The 23,136-nt window shown below is 46.9% G+C and overlaps 1 protein-coding gene across 6 annotated transcripts in view; it reads right to left on the reverse strand.

The window, feature by feature from the left end:
• LOC134968951 (embryonic protein UVS.2-like) overlaps positions 1–23,136 on the reverse strand; it is a 237,761-nt gene that overhangs the window by 171,736 nt on the left and 42,889 nt on the right. For 3 of the 6 annotated variants that reach the window (XM_063944583.1, XM_063944582.1, XM_063944581.1), the window contains 2 exons: positions 18,316–18,456; positions 17,475–17,592 (listed from right to left, as the gene is read on the reverse strand). In XM_063944583.1, the coding sequence (XP_063800653.1) occupies positions 17,475–17,592; positions 18,316–18,442 (245 nt within the window). In that variant the 5' untranslated portion in view covers positions 18,443–18,456. The remainder of the gene's footprint in view (positions 1–17,474; positions 17,593–18,315; positions 18,457–23,136) is intronic. The other 3 variants (XM_063944586.1, XM_063944585.1, XM_063944584.1) reach the window with 1 other exon arrangement.

Raw genomic sequence — 23,136 nt, forward strand, 5'->3', positions numbered from 1 at the left:
TGAATTCCAGGGTGGTAGGGGGTGTTTAATACATTGGGGATGGGTGGATAGTGGAGTGGGCTTAATATTCTTCATTTTCTGGTGGTAGGGCAGCTTGCTTTACTGCAGATATCTCCAGTTTCTGCAAATAGAGTTCTTAACTTTCAATGGGAAAACACTAGAGAGACCTACCTTTCAGGAGGTACTGGGGACTTGGGGATCAGAGCTCAGAATCCAGAGCAATCTGTTGAGTAAAATATAAAACTGCATACCAGGAGTGTGGAGCTGGAGCAGGAACCAGCTGCTGGAAGGCTGATATCTCTGGTTCTGGGCATAGTAGAGACAAGCTGTCATTGTCCACCGAAAATGGAGAGTCCCATCTTTTGGGGAATATCCTCAGAAAAACTCTAAGTCAGACAGAATCCGAGATATGTGGCTGGGAAGAGCAATTAACAGCCTCGGATGGGGACCACTGCTTTTAAATCGTATATCTCTGGTTCCCCAGGGCCGATTTTAAAAAAATCTGGTACCCCTGGAAAGAGGGGACCCTCAGCTATCAGCACCAGGCCCTTATACTCCTGGGGCCCTTGGGTAACTGCCCATTTAGCCCATATGGAAAGATGGCCCTAGTGACCGTAAGTGTGTAGTGGATGATAAAGCACTGTGCATAAGACACTCGGTGAGTGCATTATATTATGTATATATAAAATACTGACCTATAATGCTGTATTTTGGAGAGAATCATTACGTAGACAAATTACATACAGCAACATGAAACAGAAGGTAATAATACGTAACATAGGGGTAGATATATGGAAAGCATACATCGTTCTTTAAATGTTCACATCCGCTTTACTGCTTGATCACTGTGAAGCCGGTACAGACTTCAACAGCATGTATTACCATGTTTGTGTTACCTCACCTCTCCGGTGATACGCGTCCTCCCACACCCCGTCACACTATCCTCCCCAACCAGCTCACTGGGCATGCATGAGATCTCGCTATTATTGTGAGATTTCACATGCAGTGCGTAGTTGGTGGCCGCTGCAGCCAGTGACAGTGCTGGCTGTAGTGTATGGGCAACAACACCAGTAGCTGTCAAACTCAATAGCTGCAAGTGTCGGAATGGTCACTGAAACATACATTGCCCCCGCCAGGGGTTAAAGTGGGGGGGACGAGGTGGAACTGAGTTCCACCACCTGTAATGGTAGGGGGAACTAGTTCCACCTCCTCCATTGCCCTGCACAGTAATTCCAACAGAAAAGCCCACCCCATCATCTGCGTCAATCGATAATACAGGCGGCACTAGTGGTGTTGCTGATGAGCTGCAGCCACCTACTCCTTCCTCAGGTCCTGGTGCCTCCATGGTCCTTCTCCAAGAGTTCCACCACCTCACCAGGACCACTTTAAGCCCTGGGGCCACCTATCATATCAGTTGCATGTGTTATATACATTGTTCCCCAGTGGGTGTTAATAGGGGCCCTTACAAACCTTTGCCTTAGGGCCTATACATACTGGTTACTTCTCTGGACCTGCTCATTGTTATGTGATATACAATGAACTGGAGGTCATTATAATGTTACATAATATGAACTAAGGCATTGTAATGTGGCACAATATGAAGTGGCACCACTATAGTATGGCATAATGTGTACTTGCAGCACTACAATGTGACAAAGTCTGAACTAAGGCACTATTATGGTTCAGAAAATGAACCAGGGCAGTATTATGGGCCAAAACGTAAATGAAAGCACTACGATGGTTGAGGAAATGAACTAGGGAACTATTATAGGGCTTGACATTAACAGCTGCTGCGGAGATATGTCTAGAAGCATTGGGACAGGGGTCCCTTCAAAATGTTGCTATGGGGCCCACAATGGCCCTCATTCCGAGTTGTTCGCTCGTTGCCGAATTTTGCTATATTGCGATTAGTCGCTTACTGCGCATGTGCAATGTTCGCAGAGCGCATGCGCTTAGTTATTTTACTCAAAAGTTAGGTATTTTACTCACGGCATTACAAGGATTTTTCTTCGTTCTGATGATCGGAGTGTGATTGACAGGAAGTGGGTGTTTCTGGGTGGAAACTTGCCGTTTTATGGGTGTGTGTGAAAAAACGCTGCCGTTTCTGGGAAAAACGCGGGAGTGGCTGGAGAAACGGGGGAGTGCCTGGGCGAACGCTGGGTGTGTTTGTGACGTCAAACCAGGAACGAAACTGACTGAACTGATCGCAGTGGCAGAGTAAGTGTCGAGCTACTCAGAAACTGCTAAGAAATTTTTATTCGCAATTTTGCAAATCTTTCGTTCGCAATTCTGCTATGCTAAGATTCACTCCCAGAGGGCGGCGGCTTAGCGTGTGCAATGCTGCTAAAAGCAGCTAGCGAGCGAACAACTCGGAATAAGGGCCATTGTTCTGGCTTCGCTCCTGGTCCATCCCTACCTTGTTGTGACCAGAAATCATTGTATCACTTAATATAATACGCCTTCACCTAGGGACCCCTAACCTTTGGTGCATTTTCATAAGCCAGAGATGAGCATCAGACGGTCTTCTAAGCTATCGCCTGCTGCCTGATCTCTTTCCGACGTCATTGTCAGATTTGTCTGTTATAGGGTAAAACACTTGTATAAAATGAATGCTGAAATGCTATAACAGAAAGACATCTTTTTCTTTGATTAAAGGTATTGTTTTATCACATTGCTGAGGAGGCTATAGCCTTAAAATTACAGAGCAAATAGCTCATACAAGTTTAAAGAGTATATAATGTCTATATTCTATTCTGCTATTGAGCCTTTTATGCGGAAATGTAATATGTAGATAGTGGTCAGGCTTCGGCGTGTTTTTAGTTGGTCAGTTGCTGGCAATAATTCAAAAGGCAAAATCAACCTGTTTTTGACATCTAAATTATTGCCGCTTTAAAACATCGAGTTGACAAGCCGGAATCGCTCCAATGGCCGCATCTTGCTGGCGCTAACATTTTCCCCATAACATTATATTACTGTATCTTTATCAATATTTAAAAACTTTTGCAGTACAATATTTTACAACATATTTTCTGACACAATAGGTTGTGTGTCTTTAGATGTCCGTCCATAGGGAAGCATGAGTTCATTCGCCATGGCAAAAAGGAACAGTCATCCACACTGGATATTTCTAATAGATTGCAATATAATAGTACCCCTGCTTTTAGTCTCCTAGGAGATATTGGCCCTCATTCAGATATGGTCGGTCCTGCGCCCCTTGGTGGTCATTCCGAGTTGAGCGCAGCCAGCAACTTTTTGCTGCTGCTGCGATCAACTAGTACACGCCTATGGGGGAGTATATTTTGGCTTAGCAGGGTTGCCATCAGGCAGAAGTAGACTAGGCCTGGACATACCTGTGCGATGGATCCAGCGATGATGGGTCTGGCTTTGACGTCACTCCTCCGCCCTCCGTTCTGCTGGACACGCCTGCGTTACACTCACCACTCTCCGAAAAAGGCTCCAAATGGTCCGGATCCGCTCTGTCACGTCTTCTTCCTGTCAATCTTCTTTGCGGTCGGCTCTGCGACCACTTCCTTTGTAAGTCGCGTCATAACCCGGCGACCCCTGTCGCCGGGCAACGTCGCGAACGCGCACTGCGCCCGCCACGCATGCACATTTCACATCTGTTCGCACCGCAGCGATAAACCATTGCATGCGAACGGGTCGGAATGACCCCCCCTTGTACAGATGTAAAGTACACATGTGCAGGACCCGCTCTGCTTGTGCGTGAACAGTCTCCGTTTGTGAAAATGGAGGCGTGCTGCCGCTGTTTAGGCGGATGGAAGAATACAGGATTTCTCGGCCTTTTACAATGATCTGCACTGGGCAGCTTGCGTGATCCCATGGGTGTCACAAGCTGCCCGATGGTGTCAAAGTGTTTCGATGCAGAGTCTTAGGATGCAGGTCTGATTACTAATGCAGCAGGAGGCATCTGCTTGTAACAGACGCCTCCTGCTGCATTACCATACAGTGCTATCACTGCTGCTTCCAAGGATACTACTCCAACCACATCTGAATGAGGGCTATAGATCCTTGGCAGCAGTGAGGTGCGGTGAGGTCAGTGGCTGGGGAGGCACTGGCTAGTATCAGAGCCAGATTTGCACACATATATATGATTTGGTGTTGAGTTTTGCCTATAAAAATGATCAGAATAATACACTGATAATAGGATTTTAATTACCTACCTAAATCCTTTTCTCGTAGTCTGTAGAGGATGCTGGGGTCCACATTAGTTCCATGGGGTATAGACGAGTCCACTAGGAGCCATTGGCACTTTAAGAGTTTGAGAGTGTGGGCTGGCTCCTCTCTCTATGCCCCTCCTACCAGACTCAGTCTAGAAACTGTGCCTGAGGAGACGGACATCTTCGAGAGAAGGATTTTACACAGATAGTGGCGAGATTCACACCAGCTCACACATACAAGGCAAACCAAACTAACTAGCTTTAAACATCAGCAACGGCTGAACAACATTACTTACCAAGTAACAAAACAGCACTTAACCAAGAACTAAGCAGTACTGAACCAAGTAACCACTGCAGGATAATGAAGCGCTGGGCGGGCGCCCAGCATTCTCTACGGACTACGAGAAAGGGATTTACTGGTAGCTAATTAAAATCCTATTTTCTCTTACGTCCTAGAGGATGCTGGGGTCCACATTAGTACCATGGGGATGTACCAAAGCTCCCAGAACGGGAGGGAGAGTGCGGAGACTCCTGCAGAACTGATTGACCAAACTTGAGGTCCTCAGAGGCCAAAGTATCGAACTTGTAGAACTTTGCAAACGTGTTCGACCCAGACCAAGTAGCCGCTCGGCAAAGCTGTAAAGCCGAGACACCCCGGGCAGCCACCCAGGAAGAACCCACCTTACGAGTAGAGTGGGCCTTAACAGACGTAGGACACAGCAAACCTGCCGTAGAATACGCATGCTGGATAGTGAACCTGATCCAGTGAGAGATTGTCTGCTTAGAAGCATGACACCCAAGTTTCTTAGGATCATACAGGATAAACAGAGTCCGATTTTCTGTGATGAGCAGTCCTCTTCACATAGATTTTCAGAGCCCTTACAACATCCAAGGACTTGATGAAACTGAGGAGTCAATAGCAACTGGCACCACAATAAGTTGGTTGCTATGAAATGCCGACACAACCTTCGGAAGGAACTGCGGACATGTCCAGAGCTCAGCCCTATCTTCATAGAAGATTAAGTATGGGCTTTTACATGACAAAGCCCCCAACTCCGACACACGTCTAGCAGAAGCCAAGGCCAACAAAGTGACAGCCTTCCATGTGAGAAACTTGACCTCAACCTCCTGTAGAGGCTCAAACCAGTCCGACTGGAGGAACTGCAACACCACGTTAAGATCCCAGGACGCCGAAGGTGGCACAAAAGGAGGCTGGATGTGCAGAACTCCCTTAAAAAAGGTCTGAACCTCAGGGAGGGCAGCCAACTGTTTCTGGAAGAAAATGGATAGGGCCGAAATTTGGACCTTTACAGAACCTAATCTCAGGCCCATGTCCACACCTACTTGGAGGAAGAGGAGAAATCGTCCAAGTTTAAACTCCACCGCAGGAAACTTCTTGGATTCACACCAAGACACATATTTTTTCCAAATGCGATGGTAATGCTTTGACGTTACTCCTTTCCTAGCCTGTATCAGGGTAGGAATAACTTTGTTCGGAATGCCCTTCCGAGCTAATATCTGGCGTTCAACCTCCATGCCGTTAAACGTAGTCGCGGTAAGTCTTGATAAGCAAACGAACCCTGCTGCAGCAGGTCTTCCCGAAGAGGAAGAGGCCTTGGATCTTCTAGCAGTAAATCCAGAAGATCCGCATACCAAGCCCTTCTTGGCCAGTCCGGAGCAATGAGGATTGCCTTAACTCTTGTTCTCCTTATGAGTTTTAGAACCCTTGGAATGAGTGGAAGTGGAGGAAACACGTATACCGACTGGAACACCCACGGAGTCACTAGGGCGTCCACCGCCACGGCTTGCGGGTCCCATGACCTGGAACAATACCGCCGAAGCTTCTTGTTGAGACGAGAGGCCATCATGTCTCTTTGAGGTACACTCCAAAGTTTTGTCACCTCAGTGAACACCTCCGGATGGAGGCCCCACTCCCCTGGATGGAGATCGTGTCTGCTGAGGAAGTCCGCTTCCCAGTTGTCTACTCCCGGAATGAAGATTGCCGACAGTGCCAACGCATGTTTTTCTGCCCAGAGGATGATTCTTGTTACCTCTGACATTGCAGCTTTGCTCTTCATTCCGCCCTGTTGGTTTATGTAAGCCACTGTCGTTACATTGTATACACCACAAGAAGGGTTTATTCCAAGCGCTTTCAATAACTGCAGCTGCGCTCTCAAAACAGCTGATCAGCTAATCAGAAAACACCATTCACATAAATATAAAACTTTGAAATAATCACAGCGCTGTTCTTAATGGATCATGCTAATGATCACAAAGAAGAGAACATATGAATGAGAACTTCCTTGTGATCATTAGCATGATCCATTAAGAACAGCGCTGTGATTATTTAAAAGCTTTTTATTTATGTCACTGTCGTTACATTGTCCGACTGCACTTAAATGGCCCGATTTATCAGAAGATGGGCCGCTTGGAGAAGACCGTTGTAGACGGCTCTTAATTTCAGAATGTTATCAGCAGGCCGGCTTCCAGACTTGACCACCTTCCTTGGAAGGTTTCCCCTTGAGTGATTGCGCCCCAGCTCCGGAGACTTGCATCCGTGGTTAAAAGGATCCAGTCCAGAACCCAAACCTGCGGCCCTCCAGAAGGTGAGGTAGTTGCAGCCACCAGAGGAGTGAGATCCTGGCCTTTGGTGACAGACATATTCTCTGGTGCATGTATAGCTGAGATCCCGACCATTTGTCCAGGAGATCCAGTTGGAAGGACCGAGCATGAAATATCCCGTACTACAGAGCCTCGTAAGAGGCCACCAACTTTCCCAGAAGGCGAATGCACTGATGAACCGACACCCGCGCTGGCTTCAGGACATCCTGGACAATTCTTTGTATCACCACCGCTTTTTCCTCTGGAAGAAACACCCTCTGCACTTCTGTGTCGAGGATCATTCCCAGAAATGACAGCCTCCTGGTTGGATCCAAATGTGATTTTGGAAGATTCAGGATCCAACCATGTTCCCTGAGAAGTTGGGTCGTAAGAGCTATATACTGTAACAGCTTCTCCTTGGACGATGCCTTTATCAGCAGATTGTCCAGATATGGAATGATGTTCACCCCCTGTCTGCCGAGGAGAACCATAATTTCCGCCATCACCTTGGTGAAAACCCTCAGTGCTGTAGAGAGGCCGAATGGCAGGCCCTGGAATTGAAAATTACAGTCCAACAGAGCGAATCGGAGATAAGCTTGATGCGTCTGCCAAATCGGAATGTGGAGGTATGCATCCGTGATATCCAGGGATACCAGGAATTCCCCCTCCTCCAGACCTTAGTGACTCTCGGTGTGACGCCCTTAGTGACTCCATTTTGAACTTGAACTCCCTCAGAAAGGGGTTTAGTGATTTTAAGTTCAGATTGGGCCTGACCGAACCATCCGGTTTCAGTACCACGAAAAGGTTTGAATAGTAAGCTTTGTTTTGCACCTGGGGAGGAGCTGGTACAATAACCTGTGCCTCCACCAACTTCTGGATAGCTCCATGTTGGGTAGTCCTGACTGCCAGCAAAGCTGGCAAGCCTGATTTGAAGAGCCGGTGAGGAGAGAGATCTTGAAATTCCATCCGGTACCCCTGGAACACAATATCTTGTACCCAGGGATCCAGGAGGACGACACCAAGACGTGACTGAAATGTCTGAGTTTCGCCCCCACCGGCCCTACCTCCAGGCCGCGCGGTCCACCGTCATGCTGAGGACTTTGGCGTACCTGAAGCAGGCTTCTGTTACTGGGAACCCGTAGCAGCAGGTTTCTTGGATTTTGATCGACCTCCTCTAAAGAAGGTGTTGGACGGTTTGGCCTTTCTTGTTTTAGCAACCCGTAAGGACTGTGATTAGTGATGTGCACCGGAAATTTTTCGGGTTTTGTGTTTTGGTTTTGGATTCGGTTCCGCGGCCGTGTTTTGGATTCGGACGCGTTTTGGCAAAACCTCACCGAAAATTTTTTGTCGGATTCGGGTGTGTTTTGGATTCGGGTGTTTTTTTCAAAAACCCCTAAAAAACAGCTTAAATCATAGAATTCGGGGGTCATTTTGATCCCATAGTATTATTAACCTCAATTACCATCATTTCCACTCATTTCCAGTCTATTCTGAACACCTCACACCTCACAATATTATTTTTAGTCCTAAAATTTGCACCAAGGTCGCTGGATGACTAAGCTAAGCGACCCAAGTGGCCGACACAAACACCTGGCCCATCTAGGAGTGGCACTGCAGTGTCAGACAGGATGGACGATTTAAAAAATAGTCCCCAAACAGCACATGATGCAAAGAAAAAAAGAGGCGCACCAAGGTGGCTGTTTGACTAAGCTAAGCGACACAAGTGGCCGACACAAACACTTGGCCCATCTAGGAGTGGCACTGCAGTGTCAATCAAGACAGGATGGCGCTTCCAAAAAATTGTCCCCAAACAGCACATGATGCAAAGAAAAAAAGAGGCGCACCAAGATGGCTGTGTGACTAAGCTAAGCGACACAAGTGGCCGACACAAACACCTGGCCCATCTAGGAGTGGCACTGCAGTGTCAATCAAGACAGGATGGCACTTCCAAAAAATTGTCCCCAAACAGCACATGATGCAAAGAAAAAAAGAGGCGCACCAAGGTGGCTGTGTGACTAAGCTAAGCGACACAAGTGGCCGACACAAACACCTGGCCCATCTAGGAGTGGCACTGCAGTGTCAATCAAGACAGGATGGCACTTCCAAAAAATTGTCCCCAAACAGCACATGATGCAAAGAAAAAAAGAGGCGCACCAAGGTGGCTGTTTGACTTAGCTAAGCGACACAAGTGGCCGACACAAACACCTGGCCCATCTAGGAGTGGCACTGCAGTGTCAATCAAGACAGGATGGCACTTCCAAAAAATTGTCCCCAAACAGCACATGATGCAAAGAAAAAAAGAGGCGCACCAAAGTGGCTGTGTGACTAAGCTAAGCGACACAAGTGGCCGACACAAACACCTGGCCCATCTAGGAGTGGCACTGCAGTGTCAATCAAGACAGGATGGCACTTCCAAAAAATTGTCCCCAAACAGCACATGATGCAAAGAAAAAAAGAGGCGCACCAAGGTGGCTGTGTGACTAAGCTAAGCGACACAAGTGGCCGACACAAACACCTGGCCCATCTAGGAGTGGCACTGCAGTGTCAATCAAGACAGGATGGCACTTCCAAAAAATTGTCCCCAAACAGCACATGATGCAAAGAAAAATGAAAGAAAAAAGAGGTGCAAGATGGAATTGTCCTTGGGCCCTCCCACCCACCCTTATGTTGTATAAACAGGACATGCACACTTTAACGAACCCATCATTTCAGCGACAGGGTCTGCCACACGACTGTGACTGAAATGACTGGTTGGTTTGTGCCCCCACCAAAAAAGAAGCAATCAATCTCTCCTTGCACAAACTGGCTCTACAGAGGCAAGATGTCCACCTCATCATCATCCTCCGATTCCTCACCCCTTTCACTGTGTACATCCCCCTCCTCACAGATTATTAATTCGTCCCCACTGGAATCCACCATCTCAGGTCCCCGTGTACTTTCTGGAGGCAATTGCTGCTGGTGAATGTCTCCACGGAGGAATTGATTATAATTCATTTTGATGAACATCATCTTCTCCACATTTTCTGGAAGTAACCTTGTACGCCGATTGCTGACAAGGTGAGCGGCTGCACTAAACACTCTTTCGGAGTACACACTGGAGGGAGGGCAACTTAGGTAGAATAAAGCCAGTTTGTGCAAGGGCCTCCAAATTGCCTCTTTTTCCTGCCAGTATACGTACGGACTGTCTGACGTGCCTACTTGGATGCGGTCACTCATATAATCCTCCACCATTCTTTCCATGGTGAGAGAATCATATGCAGTGACAGTAGACGACATGTCAGTAATCATTGGCAGGTCCTTCAGTCCGGACCAGATGTCAGCACTCGCTCCAGACTGCCCTGCATCACCGCATGCGGGTGGGCTAGGAATTCTTAGCCTTTTCCTCGCACCCCCAGTTGCGGGAGAATGTGAAGGAGGAGATGTTGACGGGTCACGTTCCGCTTGACTTGACAATTTTCTCACCAGCAGGTCTTTGAACCTCTACAGACTTGTGTCTGCCGGAAAGAGAGATACAACGTAGGTTTTAAATCTAGGATCGAGCACGGTGGCCAAAATGTAGTGCTCTGATTTCAACAGATTGACCACCCGTGAATCCTGGTTAAGCGAATTAAGGGCTCCATCCACAAGTCCCACATGCCTAGCGGAATCGCTCTGTTTTGGCTCCTCCTTCAATGTATCCAGCTTCTTCTGCAAAAGCCTGATGAGGGGAATGACCTGACTCAGGCTGGCAGTGTCTGAACTGACTTCACGTGTGGCAAGTTCAAAGGTTTGCAGAACCTTGCACAACGTTGAAATCATTCTCCACTGCGCTTGAGTCAGGTGCATTCCCCCTCCTTTGCCTATATCGTGGGCAGATGTATAGGCTTGAATGGCCTTTTGCTGCTCCTCCATCCTCTGAAGCATAAAGAGGGTTGAATTCCACCTCGTTACCACCTCTTGCTTCAGATGATGGCAGGGCAGGTTCAGGAATGTTTGGTGGTGCTCCAGTCTTCTGTACGCGGTGCCTGAATGCCAAAAGTGGCCCGCAATTCTTCGGGCCACCGACAGCATCTCTTGCACGCCCCTATCGTTTTTTAAATTATTCTGCACCACCAAATTCAATGTATGTGCAAAACATGGGACGTGCTGGAATTTGCCCAGATGTAATGCACGCACAATATTGCTGGCGTTGTCCGATGTCACAAATCCCCAGGAGAGTCCAATTGGGGTAAGCCATTCTGCGATGATCTTCCTCAGTTGCCGTAAGAGGTTGTCAGCTGTGTGCCTATTCTGGAAAGCGGTGATACAAAGCGTAGCCTGCCTAGGAACGAGTTGGCGTTTGCGAGATGCTGCTACTGGTACCGCCGCTGCTGTTCTTGCTGCGGGAGGCAATACATCTACCCAGTGGGCTGTCACAGTCATATAGTCCTGAGTCTGCCCTGCTCCACTTGTCCACATGTCCGTGGTTAAGTGGACATTGGGTACAACTGCATTTTTTAGGACACTGGTGACTCTTTTTCTGAGGTCTGTGTACATTTTCGGTATCGCCTGCCTAGAGAAATGGAACCTAGATGGTATTTGGTACCGGGGACACAGTACCTCAATCAAGTCTATAGTTGCCTCTGAATTAACGATGGATACCGGAACCACGTTTCTCACCGCCCAGGCTGCCAAGGCCTGAGTTATCTGCTTTGCAGCAGGATGACTGCTGTGATATTTCATCTTCCTCGCAAAGGACTGTTGGACAGTCAATTGCTTACTGGAAGTAGTACAAGTGGTCTTCCGACTTCCCCTCTTGGATGACGATCGACTCCCAGCAGCAACAACAGCAGCGCCAGCAGCAGTAGGCGTTACACTCAAGGATGCATCGGAGGAATCCCAGGCAGGAGAGGACTCGTCAGACTTGACAGTGACATGGCCTGCAGGACTATTGGCTTTCCTGGGTAAGGAGGAAATTGACACTGAGGGAGTTGGTGGTGTGGTTTGCAGGAGCTTGGTTACAAGAGGAAGGGATTTAGTGGTCAGTGGACTGCTTCCGCTGTCACCCAAAGTTTTTGAACTTGTCACTGACTTATGATGAATGCGCTGCAGGTGACGTATAAGGGAGGATGTTCCGAGGTGGTTAACGTCCTTACCCCTACTTATTACAGCTTGACAAAGGCAACACACGGCTTGACACCTGTTGTCAGCATTTGTGTTGAAATAATTCCACACCGAAGAGCTGATTTTTTTTGTATTTTGACCAGGCATGTCAATGGCCATATTCCTCCCACGGACAACAGGCGTCTCCCCGGGTGCCTGACTTAAACAAACCACCTCACCATCAGAATCCTCCTTGTCAATTTCCTCCCCAGCGCCAGCAACACCCATATCCTCATCCTGGTGTACTTCAACAGTGACATCTTCAATTTGACTATCAGGAACTGGACTACGGGTGCTCCTTCCAGCACTTGCAGGGGGCGTGTAAATGGTGGAAGGCACAAGCTCTTCCCGTCCAGTGTTGGGAAGGTCAGGCATCGCAACCGACACAATTGGACTCTCCTTGGGGATTTGTGATTTTGAAGAACGCACAGTTCTTTGCTGTGCTTTTGCCAGCTTAAGTCTTTTCTTTTTTCTAGCGAGAGGATGAGTGCTTCCATCCTCATGTGAAGCTGAACCACTAGCCATGAACATAGGCCAGGGCCTCAGCCGTTCCTTGCCACTCCGTGTCGTAAATGGCATATTGGCAAGTTTACGCTTCTCCTCAGACGCTTTTAATTTTGATTTTTGGGTCATTTTACTGAACTTTTGTGTTTTGGATTTTACATGCTCTCTACTATGACATTGGGCATCGGCCTTGGCAGACGACGTTGATGGCATTTCATCGTCTCGGCCATGATTAGTGGCAGCAGCTTCAGCACGAGGTGGAAGTGGATCTTGATCTTTCCCTTTAACCTCCACATTTTTGTTCTCCATTTTTTAATGTGTGGAATTATATGCCAGTATCAATAGCAATGGCCTACTACTATATTTACTGCGCAAAACTAAAATGCACCACAGGTATAGAATGTATATGGATAGTATACTTAATGGATGACGAGTGACGACACAGAGGTAGGTACAGCAGTGGCCTACCGTACTGCTATAAGTATATATATATAGTATACTGGTGGACACTGTCAGCAAACTGCAAAACTGTCTAAAATGCACCACAGGTATAGAATGTAGATGGATAGTATACTTAATGGATGACGAGTGACGACACAGAGGTAGGTACAGCAGTGGCCTACCGTACTGCTATATGTATATATATAGTATACTGGTGGACACTGTCAGCAAACTGCAAAACTGTCTAAAATCCACCACAGGTATAGAATGTAGATGGATAGTATACTTAATGGATGACGAGTGACGACACAGAGGTAGGTACAGCAGTGGCCTACCGTACTGCTATATGTATATATATAGTATACTGATGGACACTGTCAGCAAACTGTAAAACTGTCTAAAATGCACCACAGGTATAGAATGTAGATGGATAGTATACTTAATGGATGACGAGTGACGACACAGAGGTAGGTACAGCAGTGGCCTACCGTACTGCTATAAGTATATATATAGTATACTGGTGGACACTGTCAGCAAACTGCAAAACTGTCTAAAATGCACCACAGGTATAGAATGTAGATGGATAGTATACTTAATGGATGACGAGTGACGACACAGAGGTAGGTACAGCAGTGGCCTACCGTACTGCTATAAGTATATATATATAGTATACTGGTGGACACTGTCAGCAAACTGCAAAACTGTCTAAAATGCACCACAGGTATAGAATGTAGATGGATAGTATACTTAATGGATGACGAGTGACGACACAGAGGTAGGTACAGCAGTGGCCTACCGTACTGCTATAGTATATATAGTATACTGGTGGACACTGCGTCAGCAAACTGCATAACTGTCTAAAATGCACCACAGGTATAGAATGTAGATGGATAGTATACTTAATGGATGACGAGTCGACGACACAGAGGTAGGTACAGCAGTGCACTCTGCACTGTACTCCTCCTATATAATATTAATTATACTGGTGGTCCCCAGTCCCCACACAATAAAGCAGCACACTGAGCACAGATATGGAGTGTTTTTCAGGCAGACAACGTATACTGGTGGTCACTGTCAGCAAAACTCTGCACTGTACTCCTGCTATAGCTGCTCCCCAGTCCCCACAATTAAGCAGTGTGAGCACTCAGCACAGATATATTATGCAGCACACTGAGCACAGATATGGTATGGAGCGTTTTTATCAGGCAGAGAACGGATAAAAACTGGTGGTCACTTATCAGCAAAACTCTGCACTGTACTCCTCCTAACAGCTGTTCCCCAATCCTCCCCACAAATAAGAAATAAACCAATCAACTTCTACAATAAACGGAGAGGACGCCAGCCATGTCCTCTCCCTATCATCTCCAATGCACGAGTGAAAATGGCGGCGACGCGCGGCTGCTTTTATAGAATCCGAATCTCGCGAGAATCCGACAGCGGGATGATGACGTTCGGGCGCGCTCGGGTTAGCCGAGCAAGGCGGGAAGGTTCTAACCTGCCTCGGACCCGTGTGAAAAAGGTGAAGTTCGGGGGGGTTCGGTTTCGGAGAAACCGAACCCGCTCATCACTAACTGTGATGCAGCTGAAGAAAACATAACAGGTGCAGCTGAGGGAGAAAAGGTGACTTACCCCTGTAGCCGTGGAGATCCACGCATCCAAAGCTTTCCCAAAGAGAGCCTGACCTGTGTAGGGTAGGGTCTCCACATCTCTCCTGGATTCCACGTCGGCAGACCACTGGCGCAGCCACAGTCCTCGACGAGCTAAGACCGACATGGAAGAATTCCCTGCAGCCAGTGAACCCAGGTCTTTCATGGATTCCACCATAAATCCTGCAGAATCCTGAATGTTACGTAAAAACAATTCAACGTCACTTTTATCCATTGTATCCAAATCCTCAAGTAACGTGCCTGACCACTTTACTATAGCTTTGAAAATCCATGCACAGGCAATAGTAGAACGCAGTATTGCCCCTGAAGCCGTGTATATGGATTTGAGCGTAGTTTAAATTTTGCGATCAGCCGGCTCTTTTAAGGCGGTAGATCCTGGGACAGGTAAAACCACCTTTTTCGAGAGTCTGAATACAGACGCGTCCACTATGGGTGGGTTTTCCCATTTCTTCTATCCTCCTCAGCGAAGGGGAAATTTTTTCTCCGGGTTTTCCCATGCTTTTTCAAAAAATAGCATTTAATTCTTTGGACGCAGGGAAGCTTAGCGAGGCTTTCTTATTGTCAGTGAAGTAAGCCTCATCAACCTGCTCAGGTGTTGTATCAGCAATATTCAACACATCCCTGATAGCCTCTATCATCAACTGCACCCCTTAAGCAAGAGATCCGTCTCCCTGTGCACATCCCCATCACTGTCTGCCGTGTCAGAATCGGTATCCGTGTCATCTTGCATAATCTGGGCAAGAGCACGTTTGTGGGAACCTACAGACGGGGGCCCTGAGGTAACAGAACCGGACCAAACCGCCATAGAGCTCTGTAAAACCTGAGTTGCAGATTCATTCTGTGCAACCATAGTAGAAATCTGAGAAATCATAGATTTGATAGAGGATACCCATTCAGGCTCCCTTGCTGGTATCTGCGCTAAAACAGTGCAATCCTGATTTCATGGAATGAAATCATCCTGAGAGGACATATCCTCTGCAGCATATGACACAGAGTCCCTGGACATAGCTAAATGGAGACCCCAAACACTCCACACACACACACACACACACACACACACACACACACACACACACACACACACACACACACACACGAGGCTAGACAGAGATTCACCCCCAAGAATGGCAAGAGAGACACAGAGATTGGAGCCAACCCACACACAGCGCTTTCAAGGTATAGGGAGACCCCAACCAGCGCTGACTGTGCACCTTAATAGGTTACACAGTCTTACACAGCCTCCTTTCCCTTCTACAACCCCCTAGTACCGTAAGAGATAGCTGGAGTTGCTCTGGAGGGAATGCTCTTCACTGACAGCGTTTCTGCAGGCAGGAGAAGCTCCGCCCCCTTAATGGCGCCGTCTTCCCGCTCTTCTGGAGATTATACTGGCTTGAGGAATTGTGCTGGCAGCGATCCTGGGACCCTGACAGGCTGAGAGGTCAGTGTAGGGTGTAGGTGCTGGCTCAAGCTTGCTAGGGAGGCTGGTGACTGACTCGCCACTGATCTTCTGGCTCTGTAAGGGGGTGGCGGCATGCTGCCAGGGTGAGCGATCACCTGTGGCGGGGAACGTTCTATCCCCTCAGGAGCTCAGTGTCCTGTCAGCGGAGATAGTGGCTCAGACCCCGCAGGGCGGACACTACTCCCCCCTTAGTTCCTCGAAGCAGGGAGGCTGCTGCCAGCAGCCTCCCTGTAAAATAATAAACTCTAAAAATAAACTTTTACTAAAGATGCTCTGTAGAGCTCCCCTAGCTGTGACCGGCTCCTCCGGGCACATTTTCTAAACTGAGTCTGGTAGGAGGGGCATAGAGGGAGGAGTCAGCCCACGCTCTCAAACTCTTAAATTGCCAATGGCTCCTAGTGGACCCGTCTATACCGCATGGTACTAATGTGGACCCCAGCATCCTCTAGGACGTAAGAGAAAATATGAATAATACAAAGATGATAGTTATAAGTTATGAATATTTTTGTATTATTCTAATCATTTTTATACTCATACCTCTGGAGTGTACTGGAGTATGACAGGAGAGGCTCATCTTCCCCTGCCTACCCTGACTGTATGTCACTGCTTGGCAGGAAGTGCTACTTAACAATCTCCATAGTCAATAATGTATATCACAAGATAAAATGAGGAGATCTATGGGTTGTGTTGCTCCATAACTAAGAAATCTCCTTTTTTTCTTGTGATGTGGGTTATTACATTAGCAAGGTACTGATAAAAGACTTTCCCCACTCTTTGCCTAAAATACACAGGGCCTGCATGCTACCTGCTCTGCTGGCCACTGTAGTGGAGATGGCTTGTAGCGTGAAGGGCACTGCCCAGTGAGCCATTAGTTAGGGGAGGGGATAGATCTGCTTTAGACGGGCAATGCTGACAAATGTGACCCAAATGTGTGCTAACTATTCAGGGCCGTAGTCATGTCTTATTTTCCTCTCGTCTTCTTTTTATCGTAAGAGACTCTTAAGCCATATTCCCCTCTCACGCCGGGGCAGTCTTGACGTTTTCATACAAAAACAAAGGGTGTTTCCTAAAGATTTATGGGAAGGACAACATATACTTCGGCCTAGGTGGGTGTATCAGGGAACGAGCATAGAAGCCCCAGTATTTCCATGTGGCATGTACACAGGCATGATGTGGTTGGCTATATTTATATCTAGTAAGAGTGTCATGGGAGTGTCGTGGACGAGTAGGCAGGTTTGTTTGTGCGGATGGAGATCGGACAACTACTTCAGGGAGATCTTTTCCACATGAGATGTATTCTAATGCTGATGTCTGCGGACAGAAAATAAATTGGGCCCTTCCACACAGAGACAGAAGCACAGACGAGCGGATAGTTGGATTAGCATGAAGTAACAAGCAGGCTGAGGAGGCCATCTTGTGAGCCATTCTTTATTTCCATGGCGACAATTTGCTGGTCACCTGATATGTTTACGTCACTAGAATCCTAATGACCCATCTACTTACCCAGATAAGGGTTGGATCCTCAAGTAATCGGGTTCCTTGTGTCGTGGAATGAACCTTATACACGTCAGGGCGCTCACCTCCTCCATGGCGGCTCGGATCACCTCCTTTTCCTCAGTCGCTGCAACACAAAATATGGAATGTCCTACTCAGAGCAACCACCTGAATTCCAGTACAAATTCCATATAACCACTATTTTTCATATGAGTTCTCTTTAGTCTGTGCAATTTTTTTAGAGGGTTGTGTCTCATATGTTCGGATATCACTTCCCTACCATACGTCATAAGAGAGGTTCCCAGCTATAACTCTGGAAGATACATATTAATGTTTGGAATTTTAGCATGCAACTGGCCATAATCTAATTACAGACATTACCAGAAGAATGCAGGATTACAGGACTATTATGTTGAGTCACAGACCACCATGGACAGAAGGGTAAATGCAGCTGCTCCTCAAGGTTACTCAACCCTATTTTTTTTAAAACATTGGCAGGACTAACACTGCTTGAAACTCTCTCTCTCTCTCTCTCTTTCTCTCTCTCTTTCTCTCTCTCTCTCTCTCTCTCTTTCTCTCTCTCTATATATATAATCTTAGCCTTGGCCTGGTGATCCATGCACAGGTGCTCATTTGAAATTTGTACAGATCATTGTGGTTCTATTCCATATTAGTGAGTGTATCGGTCACCCTTAAGAATGCTTAACAATATTATAGGGCATTTTTGGCAATCTTGAACACTATCACATCTCGCCTCATATTTTTATTATCCCGTGATCACATTAGACTGACACAATCTGATTAATGGATACTCATCCCTAGCGACTGGGAAAGATTTAGAAGGACATACTGTAGTTGTTGGACAGGGTATAAGGCACACGGACTAGACCCTCTCCCGATTTTGGCCAGAGACAAGATTTTCCTCTGCAAACCAGAGCGTTCCTGTTTCTTTTGACAGCAATGTCTCCTTGTAACATGAAGCGGGAGCTGCCTGGTTGAAAAACCACAATCATTATTCTACATACATTATAAGCACCAATGTTAGACATCTGTATGCAATCTTTGGGCTCTGGTTGCTATGGGTTAAATCAAGTATTTTCGGTGCATCAGCTAATCTGTTGCAGCCAGTTGATGCGCAGTGTCGGCGATTTTGCTGCTAGAGCGGCATTCCCTAAAAGGCAAAACCCGGTCTTTCATTTTTAAGGATTGCCGTTTTAAATATAGCTGCTACATCGCTGACACTGTGCGGCTGCCTGCAACTCGCAGACTGTTACATATACTATAATGCCTGTAAATGTACAGGATAAAACGTGACACGTGGATAACTTTAAATAACACAAAAATCAATACATGACAGTGCCCAAGCAGCAGAAACAGTGACCCGAATAATGTAGCCGAATAATTCAGATACATAGCCAGGACCGGTTCTACACCCTGTGGCGCCCAGTGCGAAAGTTTCCATTGGTGCACCCCCACCCCCCACCCCCGCGGCAAACAGTTAGTGCGCGCCGAAGGTGCCCGGCAATAAATAGGGCATGGCTTCATAGGGGAGGGGCGTGGCCACAGTTATGCTCCCAGTAGTTGTACCCCCAGTAGCTGTGCCCACAGATTTGCCCCAAGTAAATGTGCCTCCCAGTTGATTTGGCGCCAGTAGCTGTGCCCCCAGTAGCTGTGCTCCCAGTAGATTTGCCCCCTGTAGCTGTGCCCCCTGTAGCTATGCCCCTGTCGCTGTGACACCAGTAGTTGTACCCCGTCGCTGTGCCCCCAGTAGTTGTGCCCCCTGTCGCTGTGCCCCCAGTAGTTGTGCCCCTTGTTGCTTTGCCCCAGTAGTTGTGTCCCCTGTCGTTGTGCCCCCAGTAGTTGTGCCCCTTTGTAGCAGCTTACAAACACAAAAATAAAAAAACAATACTTACCACTGCCCCGCTCCTGCTTCCCATCCGCTGCTGCTGCTGTTGCTCCGTCTGGCCGCCGCAGCTCCTCTCTATGGCAGAGACGTTATGACGTCTCTCCCATAGCAGCGCCGCACAGACACTAGAGGTCAGTAATGACCTCTAGTGTCTGTCACTGGAGCCGGCTGCAGCGGATGCCCACACAGCCCACGGCATCTGCTGCAGCCGGGGAGCGGGGTGCGGGTAGGCGGCAGGGCCTGCGGGGTGACTGCGGCTGCACCCCCAGGCCGCAGCGCCCCGGGCGCAGGCACTGCTTGCCCGCGCCAAGAACCGCTCCTGCTTCCAGTCTAGACAAAGAAGCGATTATGAGGGTTATTCAGAGTTGTTTGCAAACCAGAAAAGTTAGCAATTGGGCAAAATCATGTTGCACTGCAGGTGGGGTAGATGTAACATGTGCAGAGAGATTATTTAAATAACCCCCATTATTCACAGCTGGTGTCATACAACTAAAATACGACTTTATTAAGAGCCCTTACAACGCTTCTATCGCATACACATAACTATAAATAAGGTAAAATATACCCAAAGGTATTCGGGCGCTGTGAGGCGAGATGATTAGCTAAGCAGCAGCCAATGTTACAGGGGAGTCACTCCCTGGAGGAGAATACAAAAAAGGAAGAAGGCCGCGCTAGCAGAGGAAAGAAACAATATAAACCACTAAATGTGTAATTATAAAAATGTATTTTAAAACATTAATTCTTTAAAAAGCAATACTACTGTGCAAGATAATGTGCCAAATATATGCAGAAAAAAATGGAATTTGCCAACAATATGCAGAAATTGGAATTTACCCAAGGTTTTGGTACAGGATTAGTGGAAATTGTTCTCTAGAATCCGTTCCATATTTTGCCCATCATTATTGTATCCAGTTATAATCCAGTAAGAAGAGTCCCTTTTGGATGTTACTGAGGAGAGTCAATGGAAAAATTCCATATACCGCTAGAGGATTAGTGCAATGTCTCATAGATGTAGAGTACCTCATGCAATGCGGAAATAGGCTGGTGCCTCACTTGGACTCCTCCGGATAACTGGTCGGCAGAATGGGCTGGTTCGGGTCCAATTCAGAGATATCCTGTTCCAACGGGTGAGTATCTGACGCGTTTCGCTGCATAAACCCTGCAGCTTTTTCAAAGACACCTTTGAAAAAGCTGCAGGGTTTATGCAGCGAAACGCGTCAGATACTCACCCGTTGGAACAGGATATCTCTGAATTGGACCCGAACCAGCCCATTCTGCCGACCAGTTATCCGGAGGAGTCCAAGTGAGGCACCAGCCTATTTCCGCATTGCATGAGGTACTCTACATCTATGAGACATTGCACTAATCCTCTAGCGGTATATGGAATTTTTCCATTGACTCTCCTCAGTAACATCCAAAAGGGACTCTTCTTACTGGATTATAACTGGATACAATAATGATGGGCAAAATATGGAACGGATTCTAGAGAACAATTTCCACTAATCCTGTACCAAAACCTTGGGTAAATTCCAATTTCTGCATATTGTTGGCAAATTCCATTTTTTTCTGCATATATTTGGCACATTATCTTGCACAGTAGTATTGCTTTTTAAAGAATTAATGTTTTAAAATAAATTTTTATAATTACACATTTAGTGGTTTATATTGTTTCTTTCCTCTGCTAGCGCGGCCTTCTTCCTTTTTTGTACATAACTACAAATGCCTAATTTTTATTAAAAGAGCAATATTATTTATTCATTATATCAAACGGTCAATATTAATTACTTGCTAATTGGTGTTTAAAATAGTTTTGCAATAACAGGGGAAGTATTTATCATTTTATGACTATATATTTCATCATATAATAATAAATATTTCCCCTGACATTAAAAACATTTTAAGCACCAATTTACAATTTATGAATATTGCCTCTTTAATATAATTAATACATAATATTACTCCTTTGATAAAATATAAAAAATATATCATTTTCATGCCATAATATTAATAAAATAGTGTTGCCCTCATAAGAGAATTATCAATGGTACATTGGGGCCAATTCAGAGATGATCGTAGATGTGCTAAATCAGGGGTGGCCGGACTTTTGGGACTTGGAATCAGGGCCGGTACTAGCCCTTTATGCGCCCCGGGCGGGGAATAGGGGTGTGGCTTCATACAGGGGGCGTGGTCAGTTATGCCCCCTGTACAGTAGAGTAGCGCCGCTGAAATGATGTGCGGTGCGCAATGACGCATGCTGGATCCAGCCCCCCCCCCCCCCAGACATGCGAGAGCATCGCACGGCGGCGATGCTTTTGCATGTTTAGAGCTAGCATGTTTCGGGTCGCAGCAGCTGCGTGTGACATCACGCAGCCGCCACAGCCCGCCCCGCAAAATTTCCGGACATGCCTGTGTTGTCCGGACTGCGACCCGCAGCCCTGACGCAGCCCTCCCACCCAGCGACCGCCTCTGCCTTTCAGTCAGTCGCATCTCACTGTATGTGCATGCGCAGTGCAGCTGCTGCATGTGCGCACACTTCACCGGGCTTAATCCTGCGACCGCTGCCATAACAGCGTCCAGGTCTGAACTGGCCCCATTATCTGCATTCTTAGCCAATACATAATAAATGCACTTATTGTAGGTGTATTGTGATTCCTCTCCTTCTGATTGGCCAGATAGATGCGGCACATGCACTTCAGTTTTATGGTGATTTGGTCGAAATCCCATTACAGAAACCACCACAAAACTGTTGTAAAACAGATGGACATAGACAATGGTTTATTAACAAGGTCTCGGCACCCATTAACTCGTTAGTTATCGGGGATTTTTTCAAATGCGAAAAAAAATCCTGATAAGTGCAGTGCTAACTGACTTCGGGGCTAACTGAATAGCCCTGGGGGATCAATTATCCCGCTGTAAATTACTGCGGCTAATTTAATTTCCCTCCTAGGTCAGGATAGTTTACCATATGACTTCCGGGGGGAAATCTAATAGGGTCCGAGTATGTTGAGGTCCAGGATTTCAGGTGATATTGCCCATATTTTTAAAGCAGCAATCATTTCCAAGGCAAAACCAACATGGTTTTGTCCTGTAAATGATTGCTGCTTTAAAAATATGGGCCATCTCGGCCGAAATCCCAGACCTCTGCAAACTCAGTCCCTATTACATTTCCCTACCTATGTGAGAATGGCCCTCATTCCGAGTTGTTCGCTCGCTAGCTGCTTTTAGCAGCATTGCACACGCTAGGCCGCCGCCCTCTGGGAGTGTATCTTATCTTAGCAGAATAGCGAACGAAAGATTAGCTGAATTGCTACTAAATATTTTCTTGCAGTTTCTGAGTAGCTCCAGACCTATTCCTACATTGCGATCACCTCAGGCCATTTAGTTCCTGGTTTGACGTCACAAACACGCCCTGCGTTCGGCCAGCCACTCCCCCGTTTCTCCAGACACTCCCGCGTTTTTCCCTGACACGCCTGCGTTTTTTTAGCACACTCCCGGAAAACGCTCAGTTACCACCCAGAAACGCCCCTTTCCTGTCAATCATTCACCAATCAGCAGTGCGACTGAAACGCGTCGCTCGAACACCAGCAAATCTACGAAGTTTTGTGTTAAATAACTTAGCGCATGCGCTCTGCGTACCATGCGCATGCGCAGTTAGCAACAAATCGCAGCATAGCGAAAATTGGCAACGAGCAAACAACTCAGAATGACCCCCAATGTCTTAAAAAATAATTTGTTTCCAAATGTCAAAACCTACTGATACACTTA

The sequence above is a fragment of the Pseudophryne corroboree genome, chromosome 11, assembly GCF_028390025.1.
Source record: "Pseudophryne corroboree isolate aPseCor3 chromosome 11, aPseCor3.hap2, whole genome shotgun sequence".
NCBI classification, from domain to species: domain Eukaryota; kingdom Metazoa; phylum Chordata; class Amphibia; order Anura; family Myobatrachidae; genus Pseudophryne; species Pseudophryne corroboree.